Consider the following 17,980-nt stretch of genomic DNA (forward strand, 5'->3'; position numbering starts at 1 on the left):
ACAGCCTTACATGTTTGAAGTTTGAACAGAAGCTGTATAAGTTTCATCTAATTTTCATGATTTGATTATGGAATGCATGCATTAAAGATAATAATGAATCAACAAAAAAGCTTGAGAAGCAAAATTCATGGCTAAAATAAAAGATCAAAACGGGTTCATCATCTTTTCAGTCATCTGCACCATAGTTTACATCAAAGATGCCGAGATCTGTGCATATCTGAGCAGGCACGTTTCCTCCTCTGGAGAATAAGTTTCTCTAATTCATTCAGTCAGTATATTCACACAAATAGAGTAATAAATGCCAGAGAGAACTTGTGAAACTCTTCTATATTTCTTGTCAATTAGGATTTTTACGGTCTATCATGATGCATGGCAAAAAAACTCAGCAGATCTCCACCTTAGTTTACATCAAAGATGTTGAGATCTGTGCATATCTGACCAGAGAATGCATGGCAAAAAAACTCAGCATATCTGCACCTTAGTTTACATCAAAGATGTTGAGATCTGTGCATATCTGACCAGAGATGTCTCTTCCGGAGAATAAGTTTCTCTAATTCATTCTGTCAGTATATTCACACAAATAGAGTAATAAATGCCAAAGAGAACTTGTGAATCTTTTATTTATATATTCCTTGTAAATTAGGATTTAACCTGTCTATCATGATGCATGGCAAAACAACTCAGTACATCGTTAAAGAGGAGACACAAAAGTGTTTCATGAATGTTTCTGTGCCATGGTGTCCATGCATCATTTTTTGATGCTACATTGTTATGCAATACAACCTGTTTCTTGCATGTGGACGTTCATAACTTAAAGAATTTGCATACCTGACAGTAAAACCTCAAATCTCATCTTAAATGTTTCCTTCCTTTTGCCTAGAAAAAATGGCTGACTCCCTCAAATCTATACAGACGAAAAATTACTAGGAGATGGTATGTTGCTCTCTCAATTCTCCTTTTGTCTCACAAAAATGACAAGCATCAAAATCACGGTACTATTGATCAAGAGAAACCCCAAATGAATGGCACATCCGTGGAATATTTTTCCCACACCACCAACCAGTGCATCAGGAACCACCAAAGCACAGATCATATATTTTGTGCACAAAGGGCTTTTAAATAATGGCATGGTTCTCACCAAATGCACATTTTTATCACTTCTATCCTTTTGACTTTTCTTCACGCTGCTTTTCTTCTTGACATCTTTCATCTTTCCAGTTTTGAATTCTGATTCATTATCAAGAGGATTCACCTCTTTGAACTTGATTGGGTTTATGGGAACACCAGGTCTCTTGACCACCTGAAAAATTAAAACAAAAAACTTAATTAAATCAAACTAAAAAAAATGATGGAACAAAGAAAACTTGCTTCAAAGTCCCATTTATATGAAACCCTAATTGTACAAGTAATCATACACATGGGATGTAACTGTACATGGCCATCTTGGCATGCTACCCATGGATTGGCTTGAGCCAAGTTGTGTGATAAGATCCCTCTTCTAAGGATGAAGATAAGAACCTGTCCATGAAAACGAAACTCTTACGAAAAGGAATCTTATCACCCTTCTTGAACCATGCTATCTCATTCCCCTGGTATCTGTCAAAATAAATTTAATGGCCAACTAAAGGTCAAACAGTAATCAAAGATTGTCTCACTTGTGAGCACACACACACACATGAACTGGGAAAATGCAGCATGCACATGAAAGAACGTGCATCTTCTAATCTAACAGATTGGGTGGTGCACAACATGAAAAAGCACCCTTTAGTAGTGGGCAAAACCACAGAAGCTTTTAGCAGTGGTTTCAGCCACTATTCAAATTCATTTTGCGGCTTTTTTTCCCTTAGAATTGACGCAAGGCACCGGTCTGCATTGATGCAGTTCATACCTTCTCAATCCTCTGCATATGTGTGCGTGTATATATATATATATATATATATATATATATATATATATATATATATATATATATATATATATATATATATATATATTTTGCAATGTTTTACAGTGTTCTCATCCAAAAAGCAAGTAGCACATGGTTTTACACATGAAAACAAATGGGAATACTAACTGTTAGATCAAACAATAACCAGCTTTCTAATATTTTAGAGGAAAGACCCATGTTTATAAGCTTTCCTCATCTATCATACTTAACATTCATTTGATGGGAGAACACAGTTTCTCTCTATCTCCCACACATATGCACAGGCCCCCAGAAACTAGCATTTACTGTTTAGTAAATGAACTTCGTGACTCTTTATACGTTGACAACTTTCACTCTTTTCCTACTGCTATTTTTAATAGTAAAACACAGATATTGTTCTCTTGGCTGCAACATTTGCATGTTTTCCAAGGAAAAACAATTATCCAAGTTGAATACATTTTTAAGGAAAAAGGAAAACAAATGTTTCAAACAGTACTATTAAATATGCTTGGTATCACCTATGTCTATGGAAAATCAAGCAATACACATTTTTTCCAAACAAAATTTACCGACTGAACTATTTGGCAGTCTTTCCATATGTGAGATATGATGGTTCAAAGTTCAAACATAAGCTTAGGCAAAGAATATCCTAAAGGGAAAATGGAAGGGAAAACAACAAGTTCAACTTCCATCTTTCAGACCCATTTCCCTGCATTTAAGTTGGTTCCCAACACAACTGCCAAAACTTTTGAAAAAATGGTATGGTTAGTCAACTTCTAGAATCAAGACAATCCTCGCTAAATTCTGTCACATCAAACATGAAGCATTAGTAACAAACAATATTTGCACTAAAAGAGGGCCGATTTAGTTCTCGAAATGACTTTGCTGGGTTGAAATCAGGTCCAAGAGGCACTCACATGCTTTGTTCAAAAACTTCCTCGTACTTATGTGGGAATGGTAATGCTGCTGTATAAAATTTCTCAGCCTGCTTAAACAAAGTTCAGTCACTACATGATATATAAAGTGAAGAATAACTTACAATAAAACCATCATATCAAGGATATTCAATAAAGGCAAGTGTATTGACACCCAGATCATGCAGTCAAACACAATAACAGGGAGCTCCATTATATCGTTCTCACCATTCTCAATATCTTTTCTTTTTCCTTTTTTGTTTTTTCTTTTTTATGATGAGGAACCTGCCTAAGAACAAGGTCACTTAATGTGCCACCCCTAATAGATAGTAAATCCCAGGTGAGAGCCCTAGCCAACGAAGAACACCACAGGGCAAGCCTGGGTCTCACCGTCTTTGCAAGAACCGCCTTGACCACTTGGGCAGCCCATGGCGGGATTTTCTCTTTTAAAACCAAAGATTAGCACAACACCACAAAAAAATGCAAACAGACACAGGCATGCACACGAATGTGCATCACAAATACGATGCAAAAGCATAGGCACAACATCCACCAGATAGGTGGGATTCTTTTTCTAACCAAAATGCAAAATAAGAGTTAACCCTCATGTAACCTCCTCTAACAACAAAAAAAGTACAATTCAAAGAAAATTAACCTTAATATGAAAGAATATCCAGAAGTATTAGGACAGCATAGTTGATAAATGTACAAAATTCAAAGCAAAACTGCAGTCCATGGCATCATAAATGTAAAGAAACCTGGCTTCAATGAGAAAATTTATGTAAACAACAAAACGATTGTCAGGGCTAAGCCTACCTATAAAGTTAGGGGACCATAAATATTCAACTGGAGGCAGTAAGTTAAATGAAACCACAACCCATTCAAGAAAGAGCCAATTATTGCCAAGGTAGACAACATCATTAAGCAATGAAAATTAGGACTTAATTAGGGTGTGTATTGTGGAACATAACAGAGTAGTAGATATTAGTTAAACTTACACATATATAGATGCAAAGCAACCACTATATATCTTAGTATGCTGGCACAAGGAAATGGATTATGTACTTCACAGTAAGAGAGAAACAAGGGGTGAAAAGACCACAAGAACATGATAAGAGGGTTAACCTTATAATTTGCAGACACATTTTTTTTCTTGTTTCTTTACCATCACCAGTTGGTCAACGTTAGGTGAATGATAATACCTTTTACCATGATGGACCAAACAAAAATATCACTGGCATTAACACAACATAGGAAGTAGGTTTACCATATATAGGTAAAACATATTATCCAGCAAGCAGATAATATAAGTGAGAGCAGCCTAAAAATGTGCCCACTAGTACCATTACAATGCACCATGAACATGAAAGAAGAAGCCTCTCTATTTTAGCAGCTAGACTTACATATGTACCATCTCAAGTCTAATGAGTTTAACAAAATAAAGCATAGGAATTAACAACAACAACAACAACAACAACAACAACAACAACTACTACTACGCCTTCATCCCAAAATAATTGGGGTCGGCGATATGAACCAAAAAAGAAAATCATTATGGGTCTTCCACATGAATCCTTCTCCTCCAATCATTTCTATCCAATGCCATGTCCTTGGTGAGGTTCAAAGCATTCAAATCCTTTCCTATCACCTCCATCCATGTCTTCCTAGGCCTACCCCGACCTCTTTTAACTAATATATTTTCCCATTTCTCCATCCTTCTAACTAGAGCATCATTAGGCCTTCGCCGAATATGTCCAAACCACCGTAAACGATTCTCTCTCATCTTATTTTCAATGGGTGCAACGCCTACCTTCTTACGTATCTCCTCGTTCCGAATCTTATCTTTTATTGTATTTCCACACATCCATCTCAGTATACGCATCTCAGCTACACTCATTTTTTGAATATGATGTCTCTTGGCAGCCCAACATTCCGTACCATATAGTAAAGCAGGCCGAATAGTCGTCCTATAAAACTTTCCCTTCAACCGCAATAGCATTCTACGATCGCACAACACTCCAGTTGCACTTTTCCATTTCATCCACCCAACCTTTATCCTATGATTTACATCTCCATCAATTTCTCCATACTTTTGAATGATAGATCCCAAATATTTGAAACAATCATCCACCGGTATTTCTTGCTCACCAAGCTTCACTACACTCTCATCATTACTTCGTTGCTTACTAAACCGACATTCCATGTATTCTGTCTTACTCTTACTCAACTTAAAACCTCTTGCTTCCAATGTTTGTCTCCATAATTCTAACTTAGCATTAACCCCAGCTCTAGACTCATCAATCAAAACAATATCATCAGCAAACAACATACACCACGACACATTTTCTTGAATTGATCTCGTAAGCTCATCCATCACTATAGCAAATAGGAAAGGGCTTAAAGCATAGGAATTAACAAATTTTGAAAATGAAGAATTTTAGACAAGCTTCAAGAATTCGGAGAACTGACCTTTTTGTTGGTCCTCTCAGATATAATTGCATGTTTAAGATCTGCATCTTTTCGTAATTTAAGTGCATCTTCCCTGGCCTTTTTCGCAATTTCATGCTCTTCTAAAATCCACGAAGGCATGCCTCTTTTCTGTTGGACATCAGTCCATTGTCCCCACCAAGGAAGAGACATTGGTTTCTCAGGTACATGATTTTCCTCATTCAGGAGATCCAACTTTTCCTTCTTAAATTCTCCCTCCACATCATCACCAGAAAAAGCACGTTGTATAAGCTCAGGCATTGATGGAAGCTCATAGTCCGACATGGAATTATCCGACTGACTATCATCCTCTGTCCCATCAGCACCATCATAGCCAATAAGTTCATCCATTCCCTTCACATATACACAACACGAAGAAAATTGAATCAGATAAGAAAATTTGGTTGATATTTCTAATGAAGCTGAGATGATACAGACCTCCCGATTTTGACGAAGATTCTGCTCCTGTGTCTTGGGAAATTTTACATCCTTCCTACCTGCTATCTCTTCATCCTTCCACTGAAGAAGGCATCAAATTGAATTAAAATATGATTAGATAAACAGAAAATTATGACTTCAAAAAAGCTAATTTGATCGGTATCAAAGTTAAAACCACCTGTATCAGAGATTCTGGCGCACAAATTGAAACCTCAAACGTTGTCTTAGGACCTGATTCTCTTTTCAAATCATCAAAATTCTACAGGCCAATAAGCAATAACGTAAATGGCATCAAATCCTTATAAAAATCTTGAATCTCAAACTGGAAAAGCTAGAATGTATGATTTTCTACCTTTAACACTGGATCATGATGAATCCCCAAATCTTCCAAAAGTAAAGTAGGATCAATCTCAACATCCTTAGGAGCTCGCCTGGTTTCACGTGGACCAGCATTGACCTTTTCCGCACTTTCAATATCACCTTCCACACCTTCATTATTAAACTCTTGACTAATATGATCCTGTTTAACCCTCAAGCTAGTTCCCTGAGATTGCCTTTTTGCTTCACCAAACACCATCCTACCACTTGAGACACCTAGTTTTTGAGTTTCAGCACCACATGCACTATCTTTAGGCTGCAAAGATGAGTCATACTCATCTTGAGCACAATGAGCTTCTTCATAAGCAGCCTCCTTTCTTTTCTCCATTCCACGGACCTGTTCATACAGTGTATATAAAGTTAAGCACCAGAACTAACTATAAGAATAACAAGTGTGCATTCATGTTTTAAATAAAATACATATAAAAAAGGTATGATCAGGTAAATAACAAGCTACATGATATAAAAGTATAATATCAGTCATGGCTCATTACTAATTTACATCAGTTGATGCATATTGCTGGGTACTTTACCAATAGCTGCTAGAAAATGCATACAAGTGATAACATGAATCAGATTATGCTAGATCAATAAACCACCCTTGTAAACTAATGAAGAAATGTACCAACCAATATGATTCAATAAAGTACTCATTTTTCAAGACTATCAACGATAAAACTAGAATAGAAATTTTAAGAACCTATCCACTAATAGTACTACAAAACAACCACTAATATATGAAAAAAATGTAAACACTAAAAACAATCATAAAAATAATGAAAAGAAGAGGGAGGGGCAAATAGATACTAAATAAGGATATGACAAAGGAATGCCCCATAACATTAATTTATTCCTTGTCACCTGAATATCCTTCAAACAAGGACAAGTCCCCTTTCAAAGAAAGGTCCAAAATAGAACATAAATAATAAGGCAAAGCACAAAGAAGATCTGGAGTGGGAAAGTTTCTCTGATTGTGCTCTAGGGCCAAAGGTTTAAAAAGAATTTTAATAGAGGCAATATCGAGGAAGCATCAAAGACCTAAGAAGGAGATGTCATCAGTCTTTGAAGTAAAAAAGGGTGAAAGGTTGGGAGGGAGTGTGACATGAAGCCAGAATGAGTTAGGCTAGGTGGATTATAAAGTATAAACCCATCAGCTTGTTACGCCAACAAGATGCAGAGAGAGATATTTTAAAACAAACTCCATTGAAAAAAGGTAGATGGCAAGCCCCAGGCAGTTAACATTGTTAGAAGAAACATCAAGGAGAATAACAATAAAGTTAATAAATAGCCCATCATAATAAACATCTAAATTTACCGATTCCAAAAGAAATAAGTTTAATCTTCTATTCTATTGCCATAGCATCGCCCTCCAATAGAGTAAAAGAGCACAAATAAAAACTTCAAAGAAAGTTTTTTTTTTAATTTCAATAATTATATTTTGATTTTTTTTTTTTGATAATTATATTTGGCTGCTGAATTCACGATATTCCTACAAATTCTTTATGACTTTTGCTTGCCACATTTTAGCTCTAACGTAATCATCTTACCAGAGGACCTTGTGGTTATGGCTTACCTTTTGATGCATAATTTTGAAAAGCTGCGCATGCATTTGTAAATACATGAATCCTTAGGTGTCTTTTTGTAGATAGTCCTAGATTTTAGTATGATCTAGAATGGTGATCCTTATAACATTCAATTTACAGGCATTGGTGTAGGGTTTACTATACTTGCAAAAATCCTGCTTATGCCATCGCAATAGGATGATTCAAGAGCTGGTCCTTTTAAAACCAAGCATGTAGATCACATTCGAATAGTCAGATCAAGAAAGAAAAACAAACAAAAAAACCATGAAAATCTTGATTCACACTCTAGTTCTTATATTTCCAGTTCTCATATTCTAGTGAGTGTAGAACTTTTTGTCGAGTCTGAACTAAATGTTATTTAGTACTGAATTAAACCCAACACAAACCTAATGTTGTACCAAATGGAACCAGTTTATACCTGAATGGTTGTGGACCCAACCCAGTTCATACTCAAAATCATCATGGCTTTAGTGATTGGAAGATCACATTTCTTCCAACTTCTTCAAGTTACCAAATGGTGTAACGATCCAAAGGCACCAGATTTTGTGTGTCTTCATTCATGCGCCCACGTGTGTGTGCGCGTGTGCACCTGCATGCAAAGCATCAAGGAACAATGCCCTCAGTAAATCAAGTGCTGCAACTTCTTTTACTCACGTGAGGTTTATTTCTACTTCTTTAAGTGGTAGGCTCGGTAAGGGCTTGGGTGTCAGTGTTCCCAACCAGGGTTTACCTTCCAGGGGGACGGGCCCATTAAATGACCCAGTTCTCAGCATGGGTTCCTCGTCATTAAAAGAAAAAATACTATGTTATAGACAGTAGATTGTAACTCTAGTAAAAAAGAAATTAATCTGTGTTGGCCTTGATCACTGTGAGCTTTAAGAACAGACACGAGTTCAGGTCTATATCCAGAACTAGCTGGAGAAGACCTGGGCCTAGCCTGATTTGTTAATTCGAGTTTGATTTTTGAAAGTTTTATGCAAAAGTTGAGTTGGATCTGGACTTGAATCCAAGTCAGAAATAACCAATCTAGCTCCTGTTTTGTGTGAGGTTTAGATCCTTAGGGAATGAATTCACTACACCATAACCAGCCATAATGACAGCCCTAGGCCGTCACTGATAACCAAAGGAGCCGTCGCTAGCCATCATGAAAAGTGTATACAGTGATGGCCATGGCCGTCAATGATACTCGTTGGAACATTGTAATTATCTCCAGAATTGGTGACGGCTAAGGCCCTCACTAATTCTGGTTGGAGTGTTGTGTAAAAACTATTAGTAACGACCATGGCCGTCCTTAATTCTATTTAGCAAAAAAAAAAAATTGCACACAGGTCCTTTTAACAACCTACCAAATCAATATAACATCAGTCGCAATTTCCATTTATGATGGGCATGAAACAAAGAAACCTTTCAACTTCTCCAGCATGATGCTATTAAGGAAAGGAAAAACCTCAACAATTCTGGTTATTGCCATTACCAAGAATCCTCACAGTTTAAAAAGAATTATTACACAACCACGTCATTTCCTTCTTTCGCACTAGCCAACGTCATTTTCAGGTCTTCAACCTTATGGAGAGTCTCAGCCCCCACCAAGGATTGCTTTCTGTTGGGCTGATTCTGCTTCCTTTCCATGTATGTCAACCTCCTTCATCAAGCGAGTGACTGATGTATCGCTTTCATTAAGATAGCCTGCATCAGAATGAAAAATAAACCATGTTGCATATCAGTATCAAGTGAAATGACATACACAACCAACAGACACTCGAGGGCATCGGCTATGAAACCTAAACTTACATTCTCATATATGGAATTGTCTACATGAAATTCAGTCTCATGCATACTTTATGGCCACCAATCTTGTTCTACATGTGCCTCATCATTGATTCTTTCTGGATATACAGTCGCAAAATAAAGGGTGCCTCATACATCTAATTTTCTCCAAATTTTCAATCAGAATAATGAACATTGAAACCAAATCAATCAATTAGAAAATAGAAAGTTCAATATTTCCAAATAACTATCATATTCATTAAATTCCATATAGCAACAGAATTTATCCACATGTGTTTACTACTTAGAGAAGAAGATGCTAAAAAAATGATACAATAACATACACTGCCAACACTTCCAGAAAAATAATATATAAAGAAGAAAAACAAACCCTTGGTGCTTGCCATTTTACTTTGAGGGCCAACAGGGACTTGCTCAATCATATCATAACCAAAACAATGACGCTGTAGTGAGCACTAAATGAAACCAAAGTGAGAAAAAATGAAAAAAAAAGTTTGGGTGGCATCAGTGTACCTGTGCAAGAAAGAGGAAAATCCAATTAAAAACATAAGCAAGCTTTGATGCTGCCTTATAAGCACTTGTTGACAGCAATGGTTAGAAAGAAGTTCACGTTCTAACAATGTGCCCGAAGCAATTATGCTGAAAGATTGAAAATATTTTGTTAAATATGCATGAAATTATTGATATATGAACATGAAGACGAAGGACCACCTGGCCACCACCACCAGAAGGCAAGCGACATTAGTCACTTGAACTCTAGTCCTGCTCACTTGAAGAGCTCAAGATATGCCTGCAAATCCAAATAAAGAACTAGATTAAGGCTTGTTCCTATTCAACAGGCATGTTAAGTTTTTCTTATTGTTATAGATTTTAACAATGAGTGTGAAGTAATAATTCCTAGGGAAGCAAAAACAAAAGGGAGTTCCACCTAGCTCAGTTCATGTCAAGCCGCCAGTCAAGTGCTTTCATTAGCAGGAAACGTATTCATTACTCCCTTTGCTCCACCGGTTTTGTTTCTCACATGTTTTATGATATTCTGCTTTCTTGAATTCCTGCAAACTCAAGAAGCATGTCCAATGGAATTTATTTGAAGGCAATATAGAGCCTTATCTTCTTAATAAAAGTAATAACTCAATAAATTTTAAAAATGATGTGCAGAGATGTTCTTTCTGGAAATAAAATAAAATAACACAGTTTGAGGCAAAGATGAACTGGTGCATTTCAACTCCACATGATATACTGTTCTACCTGAAATATGCAGAATGGATGTTAAACCAAGAGATTAATCATGCCTCCTAATAAATATGATAAACAGGGAGAGAGCTCTTATGACACTCAAGACATCTCAACAAGGGAAGGGCCAAGGTTGGTATTCAATCAAAGTAAGGCAACTTACAGTTTTAGCTAAAAGCCACACCCCATGCTTATGGACTTCCACAACTAGCAGCTCCATCCTGTAAGCAGCATATATCAATTGCAGCAAAAGTTGTTCTGTTACTCACTCTGAAACAAGTCTAACTTACAAGCATTCATAATTGACCATGAGGAAAGAAAGATTTGAAGTCATTTTATAACCAAGCACCAAAACTTGAACAGTTTTCAACTTTTCAGACAACTACCTGTAGACGAAGAAGTTAATGTTACAAGTGATAGGGGGCAAAGGATGCAACACTAAAAATTCCCTTAGGCGTGAAGATTCCTACTTGGTGATATAATGAATTAATTATTTTGAGTTAGGAAATAAAGATATCAGAAAAAGAAAAAAACTGAATGAAAATAGCAAGATAACTAACATCACAAGGGTTTGAGGCTTGAGCATGTTTCGAGGACACAATGAATTCCAAGAACATCTTACAATGAAGACCAGGAAAACAAAAGCACAAAGGATAACCAAACCACCAAGCATCCAACAAACCACATTGAATTCCTGTATATGAATAAAATAGAACCAGAACACACTATACAATGGATCAAATGCAAATTAGCTAATTTGAATTACATTGCCAATATAGGTTGATAGCATGCAGTTCTGATAGTTAATCTGGTCAGATCCGCTCACTTTTAGTTGGACCTAATTAGACCTTGAACAGTGGATTCAAAGTCAGACTCACACTTTAATGCTTTATGCTAAAAGTAATAGTACAAAATTAACATTAGAGTGCTAATTTGACATAATATACTCTAACAAGAGTGAAATTATGACTTGACCTTCATTTCAGGTTGATGAACAACAGTTACACTACATGACAATAGGTGCAAACTCCAAGTTGACTCTCAGTGGCATCACAAAATTTTACAAACATCAACTATAGATGTCCTACACAATTTTACAACATCAATGTGGGAAACCATCCCAGTTTCTGTGCCTAATTACACCAGAACCACTTCGTAGTTCTAGGGTTGTAACCAGTGTTGTCGGTATACGTATCGTATAGCCAGAAAATCGATTCGATACTGACCTGAATCAGTTATTTTTTAATAAATGTAAAAAATAGCTTAAAATTAATTCTTAATATTATTTTAATGGCTTTAACATGTGTCACGTTCTGATTGACACGTAATATTTTTTAATTATTTTTTGGCAACCATTCACTTAAGAATCGATATCAGCCGATTCAGGTGGCCAATCGATACACGGTCCGATTCTGATACTGACAACATTGGTCATAACAATGGGACCCTAGCCAAACTTTTAGCATAGGCAGTCTAAGGGAACATGATCTTACCCTGGATTCGGCGTTTATTTTACAACAAATAAAAAATTAATATAGGCCATGTAGGGTTTTACCAAAGAATGTAAGAATAATACCTCACTAATAACCAAGAGGGAAATATTGATTTCAGCAAATCAGTGAAACTCACACTAAGATCGTGGGGAAAAAAATGAAAAGAAAGGAAAGCATGTATTTTAGCACATGAGAAAAAAATCTTAGATCCATGTTTAAAAAACAAACGAAAAGTATTAGAATACCCTAACAGTAGACCTTTGCATTAGAAAATAAGAGTGATGTATCATAAATGTTAAGTTCAGACCCTATCAACACCCCATTTTGATGCAAAAACCAAACATAAAATAAGCCAGCCAACATCTGCTCTGGGCCTGAACTGTTTCTAGGTTTGCTCCAACAATTACCCAAATGTATTTAGCTGCTCCGGGCCTGAACTGTTTGCACCCCTACCCAATGGCATTCAAACCCAGATCCCTGGGTAGAAACAGCACGAGTCTTGCCGGTGTTGCTACACCACCTTAGGATCATTAGATTGGTTCTACATTGTGATATTTCACATTTTTGATAGATGACACGACATAAAGCCATATGGTAAATATAATCCTAAAATTGCAACATCTTTGGCAGTTCTATTGAATTATATTAATGTAAAATTAGTGTAAAATTAGCTAAAACATCTGGAGCCCTGAACCACAGGGACCACTACATGTGAAGAAAATTAGTACCAATATAAAGAAACCACACACACTGCCAATCAATCAGAGATCAACAAATTCGACCTATGTATACATTCACAATCAGGAACTAAAATTAGCCATTTCAAATAATAATGCCAAACATCTTGCAACTAAACAATAAATGAAGTTGAGTAAAACTCATCATATTAAATGATAATACCTGTTAGAATCTGTGAATATAACAAATTGATGAATTAGATAACAATAATTGTACAAACAGTTCAGTTTTTGAGTTTAAATTTCAGATGGTCTGTAGACAGTACAGTCATCCTGATATTTTAGTTCATTACGGCTGCAAAATGCAAACCCACCATTTTTGTGCTCCCTCAAGTATCTGAGGCTCATGCATAAGAGCTTTATCAATCAGCATAAAGCAGGCGCAGTCTCTGAGATGATTATGTCATTGTTATTGCATGAAAACATTTTTGATACACTTGGAGAAAAGAACCAATGAGAAGACAAGATACAAATGGTGCCTCCAATCTCTGAATTTTGCTATTACATCATAGTATGAAGTGAATGCCCCACTGCTGCAATGTTATGCTACCATAAAAATCCATGCCAGTGTTCAAATCCAAGAAGTTCTATATTGCCTTCCAAACAAGTATATCAGAAGTGGATTGTCTTGTGAAATTAAAAGGAGCATACAAAATTCCTTGAAATGCTGGCCATTCATGCAGTTACTGAATATGATCACCTTTTCACCAGAGAGAGTTAATGCAAACAGCAATAGAAGATGCACCAGAAGCACTAGTAGCAGGTATTCTCCCACATAAGACCAACATTTTCCCCGGTAACTGAATGTTATCAACTGTTCTCATTAGAGACAGTTGAAAGCAGTAAAAAAATGTACCTGAAGTAGACATTCATTCCCATCGAACTAATGCTTTTCCACCACAAAAGGATCCATGGGGATGTTAAATTCCTTTATTCCTGGCTGTTAAAGCAAACATTATTTTTTCTCATAAGCTCTATATTCTCAGCAATTGTTGAACCTGCAGTCCCAACAAAACCTAGTGAAGCACAACTGCAGATTGTCTCCTCAATGTACAAAAGAATGTCGGGTAAAGCCGGAGAAGGACAATGGTTGTCTCTAGTTGTTTCGCCAAGTGTCTTTGGAAGAAAGCCAGACCTAATGCCATGTTCTGCAGCGAGGACCTTTTGAGTAGTTTGTATCACCAATTCATCTCCTTCATGCAGGCTATAGAGCCTATATAATTTAAAATCATTAGCCAAATCCCCCAAGTATGTCCCAGTCCAATTAGCCAAGGGAAGATCAGTCATAACAAATACGTGGACAGTGCCACCACTCTGGCCCTTCAAGATCTGAACCTTATCCTTCAATGCACCAAAGGTAGCCTTCCAATGGTTCTTAAACTGCCCATCTAGCAGTCTAAGCTGCGCACATAGAAAAGAAGATTTTATCATGTTCACTGCATAACTCTTTCCAGCACTCACAATTTCAGGAGCAAATGGAAGAAACTCGATCTGACGAAGCAATGTTTGTATCCTATCATCCCTTGGGGCATCATGGATATCAATATATAACTCAGAACCTTTATAAGGAGCAGTGAAAAGGCTTCCAAAAGAGATCACAGTGGCTATGTCTGCTGTGGAACCAGGCCCCAAGGCCTTGTACACGTCCCTTCGTTTTCTAACATAGGGAATCTTCTTCTTTGCTTGCATCTCTTTGTTGGGCTGGAAGGAATCCAAAGTCTCATGGTCATTCTGCTGGTAGGTCCAAACCCTTGTTCTACAATCTTCCTCTACACCATAAACACAGTTAGCTAAATCCTTGTCTAAACCTGATAATAAAGATCCACACTGCTCAAAGCTACCCCACGATGATAGTCCCTCAGAAATGCCACAGCAAAGACTACCAGTGCAAGCTAAGCTCACATCTACACTGCACCATAACCGAACAAAAACTCGCAAGTCGATCGTTTTAACTGAAGAAGATGATTTCAAATATGAGAGATCAATAATATCAGCTATTGAGATATACCTGCGTTTGATAATGAAGAAAATCCTCAAAGTGGCTTCATAAAACATGAATAGAAAGCAATGAGAACAACAATATAACCAAAGAGAGGCTTAATACACTAGATATAAAAAAAAATGGGCATCATTCTGAGGTTTATGACAGTTACCAATTGCCTAAAATGTAGATCTTCAGACTCAGCTAGTGAATTTGAACATAATTGACAAGCAATTGATCATAGTTCTGACAACGAAAAACTCGAGACCAAAATAAATCTAAACCATCAAGTAAATTCTCCACAAGGAAATCAATAATGGTAACAACCGATTCACACAAATCAAACAAAATTAAACTGTCATGCAATTCTCCACCAAAAAAACCAATAACATAACGACCAATTCACCCAAATCGCATCAAAACACCGCTTGTGAATCGGAATCTACACTGAAAAAAGGAAACAAAAAACCCACAAAATTCTAACCCTGAGATAAAGCAGAAAAGGATGAATTAAGTGCATCCAAAATTTCAGAGAGGAGGGGGCTTCACCTACGACTCCGAATCAACCGAACAATGCTTCGCCACACTGCAGATCGGAGATCCTGCGGGCTCTCAACCCTGAACTTAGGGCAACTCCCGAGGGCGAGGGCGTGGTGATCCAGCACGGGGGGAACTATGAGCGTCCTGTTGAGTATCCCCGCCATCAGCAGCGCGTTCTTCAGCTCCGCGACCTGGTTGCTGAACCCACTGTGCGGAGCGAACCACAGGTACTTCTCCCCAGGAGGAAGCGTACCTAGGGATTTTCCAGAGACCCCGCATTGCGAATTTGGGCCTCGGAGTTTGCCGGAAAAGAACAACGGTGGGTTCGAGGAACGGAAGGCGACGACGATCAGGAAGGAGAATAAGAAGAGGGGAGGGAGGAGCTTGCAGAGACTGGATTTGAGGAGGTATGCTAGGGTTAGGGTTTTATTCTTTGTCTGATTTCTGGTACAACTGGAAGGAGGCATCCTCCCTTCTCACGAGTTCTTCCTTTCTTTGGGGTTTCTTTCTTCCTCTCAGTGACGAAAGGGGGACGCGGAAACTACTACTAGGCGGAGGTCGGCGACGACCCGATTCCGTCCGGTCTCTGGTCGAGGAAAGGAAAAGAGGAGGAGCAAAGGACTCTGGCGACTGCGTGCGAGGAGGGAGAAAGGAAACAAAGGAGAAGGCGGTGGTGGTCACGGCGGCGGCGCGGCTCCGGCCGATTGGTACACGGGGAAGGAAGGAGGCGCGGCTCCGGCCGATTGGAAATCCTCGGGTAGCTCAAACTCGAAATTCTCGATGGGGTCGAACCTCGGTTCTTCTTGGTCTCCTCATGCGGCAACGGCTCGTCGTACTCGTAGACAGAGTCCCCGGGGTGCCGATTCTCCTGCGACTCGTCGCCGCCGAGTCCTATCCGTCCTAGGAGCGGGATCGGGCGAGGCCGGCGAGCTCTCTCTTGAGTCCGGCGGGGATCCGATGGCCGGTGCCGCCGCCGCTGCCACTCCTGCGGCCCTTACCGCCGAATCTCTGCTTATTGTTCCTCTTCGAGTCGCTCTCCCCGTGCTTCCTCTTCCTCTTCTCCTCGTTCCTTTGAGATGGAGAAAGGGGAAGGCTTGCGAGTAGCGCGACCTTCTTCTCTCCTCCGCTGTGGAGACCAGGGCGGGGAAGAACAAGCTTTTATGCTAGGGCTGTTGGCGGGTCGGTTATGACCAAGATCCTGAACCCGCATTTCAACGGTTCGGTTTCAGTCGGTTGTGAACTTTGATCAAATCAAAGACCCATGTGGTCGGAAAGTGCTGTAAATGGGTTTGGTTTATGAAAGAAACCCGACCCGAATGCCCGCGTATCAGCATGAAAATTTTCAACCTGAATATTATTTGGGTCTGTTCGAACCCAATCTGAGCAACAGGCGGGTCGGGTTTATCATGCAATTTTGCCTACATATCTGACTCGACGTGACTGACCCGATCATTTTATATGTATTTTTTAGTGAAAACATGCATTTTAAAAACTTTTTATGTTATCAAATCCTGATCTAGCACACACCAGACCAGTTGATAGTATGTTGTCAGTATCGGAATGGGCCTTAAATCACTGGACTGCCCATTCAACTGTATCGGCTCCATACCGATACTCAGCTGAATCGTTCTGTATTGGCCCCAAAATAATAAAAAATTATTAAGCGTCAATCATTATATGACACATGTTAAAATTATTAAAATAATTTTAAAATACCTATATGGTTGTTGTCCGTGTCCCACCCCCCTTGCGGTAGTTAGGATAGTTGTCCTGACACCTTAAAACTTTGTGAGCTTAGGTCTCATCCCACTGTGCCAAACCCCTTTTGGGCCCTTGAGGTCTCTCTTGCATACTGAAGGCTGCACTCAATTTGGATGTTGTAGCAAGAGATGCTCCTTGTGGATTTTGAACTAGTGACATTAATTGTGTATGTTTTTATTGAATCATACTAATTAGTGTCAATTGGCAGTGTAAATTTTATTAACAAGGAAAAAAAATGAGATTCAATATTATATTGGCATAATATTGATGCGTAGAAGATTACAAATTTCAATAAAAATACAAATTTAAGAAATATGTAAAATATAAAAAATTGAGTTGATCATTACAATAGTATTATGATAAAAAAAAATCAAGATATTCTAAAGCTAAGTGATGCTTGAATTATTAGTGTGATTTTATCAAGTTTTGATCATATATCATGACCCTTTCAAAATATCGTCATTATTTGTAACTATGATTTAAGGAGGTCTCGGCCGCTCGGCGGGATCCGCAAGCGGCATCTCCTGGGGATATGCATGCGTTCCTATCATCGTCGTTGTCGTTCTTTTCTCTATTACTAGCGGTTTCTCTCCGTTGAGTTTAAAGAGCGTGACTTCATTGCCGGAGGATCGGATGCGCGAATCCGAGTTGAATGCTCTGAATTTATTAAGAACCCAAAGATTAGGGTTGTTACGATTCTGGAATCTCACATTGGCCAAT

General features: G+C 38.2%; 2 protein-coding genes across 10 annotated transcripts; both read right to left on the reverse strand.

Annotated features, from left to right (window-relative positions):
* Nucleotides 1-616: 616 nt before the first annotated feature.
* On the reverse strand, nucleotides 617-10,954 carry LOC149839297 (uncharacterized). Of its 9 annotated transcripts, none has more exons than XM_090002439.1 (10): nucleotides 10,444-10,954; nucleotides 10,227-10,305; nucleotides 9,886-9,924; nucleotides 9,519-9,652; nucleotides 8,146-9,413; nucleotides 6,119-6,481; nucleotides 5,945-6,025; nucleotides 5,767-5,847; nucleotides 5,311-5,682; nucleotides 617-1,300 (listed from the first exon to the last, which is right to left on the reverse strand). In XM_090002439.1, the coding sequence occupies exons 5-10, from the start codon at nucleotides 8,188-8,190 to the stop codon at nucleotides 947-949; spliced, it is 1,296 nt and encodes a 431-aa protein (XP_089858565.1). In that variant the 5' UTR covers nucleotides 8,191-9,413; nucleotides 9,519-9,652; nucleotides 9,886-9,924; nucleotides 10,227-10,305; nucleotides 10,444-10,954; the 3' UTR covers nucleotides 617-946. The 9 variants fall into 9 exon arrangements, with proteins under 9 accessions (XP_089858565.1, XP_089858566.1, XP_089858562.1 ...); XM_090002440.1 differs by having other exon boundaries at nucleotides 9,519-9,613; nucleotides 9,886-10,028; XM_090002436.1 differs by having other exon boundaries at nucleotides 9,886-10,028.
* A 2,417-nt stretch (nucleotides 10,955-13,371) lies between these two features.
* Nucleotides 13,372-16,629, reverse strand: LOC149839298 (O-fucosyltransferase 30-like). Its single transcript, XM_090002435.1, has 2 exons — nucleotides 15,509-16,629; nucleotides 13,372-14,986 (listed from the first exon to the last, which is right to left on the reverse strand). Exons 1-2 carry the CDS (start codon nucleotides 15,964-15,966, stop codon nucleotides 13,909-13,911), a joined length of 1,536 nt encoding a protein of 511 aa, XP_089858561.1. The 5' UTR covers nucleotides 15,967-16,629; the 3' UTR covers nucleotides 13,372-13,908.
* Between the last annotated feature and the right edge of the window lie 1,351 nt (nucleotides 16,630-17,980).

This window comes from Nuphar pumila, chromosome 4 (assembly GCF_984573655.1).
Source record: "Nuphar pumila chromosome 4, dmNupPumi1.hap1.1, whole genome shotgun sequence".
Classification (NCBI taxonomy): domain Eukaryota; kingdom Viridiplantae; phylum Streptophyta; class Magnoliopsida; order Nymphaeales; family Nymphaeaceae; genus Nuphar; species Nuphar pumila.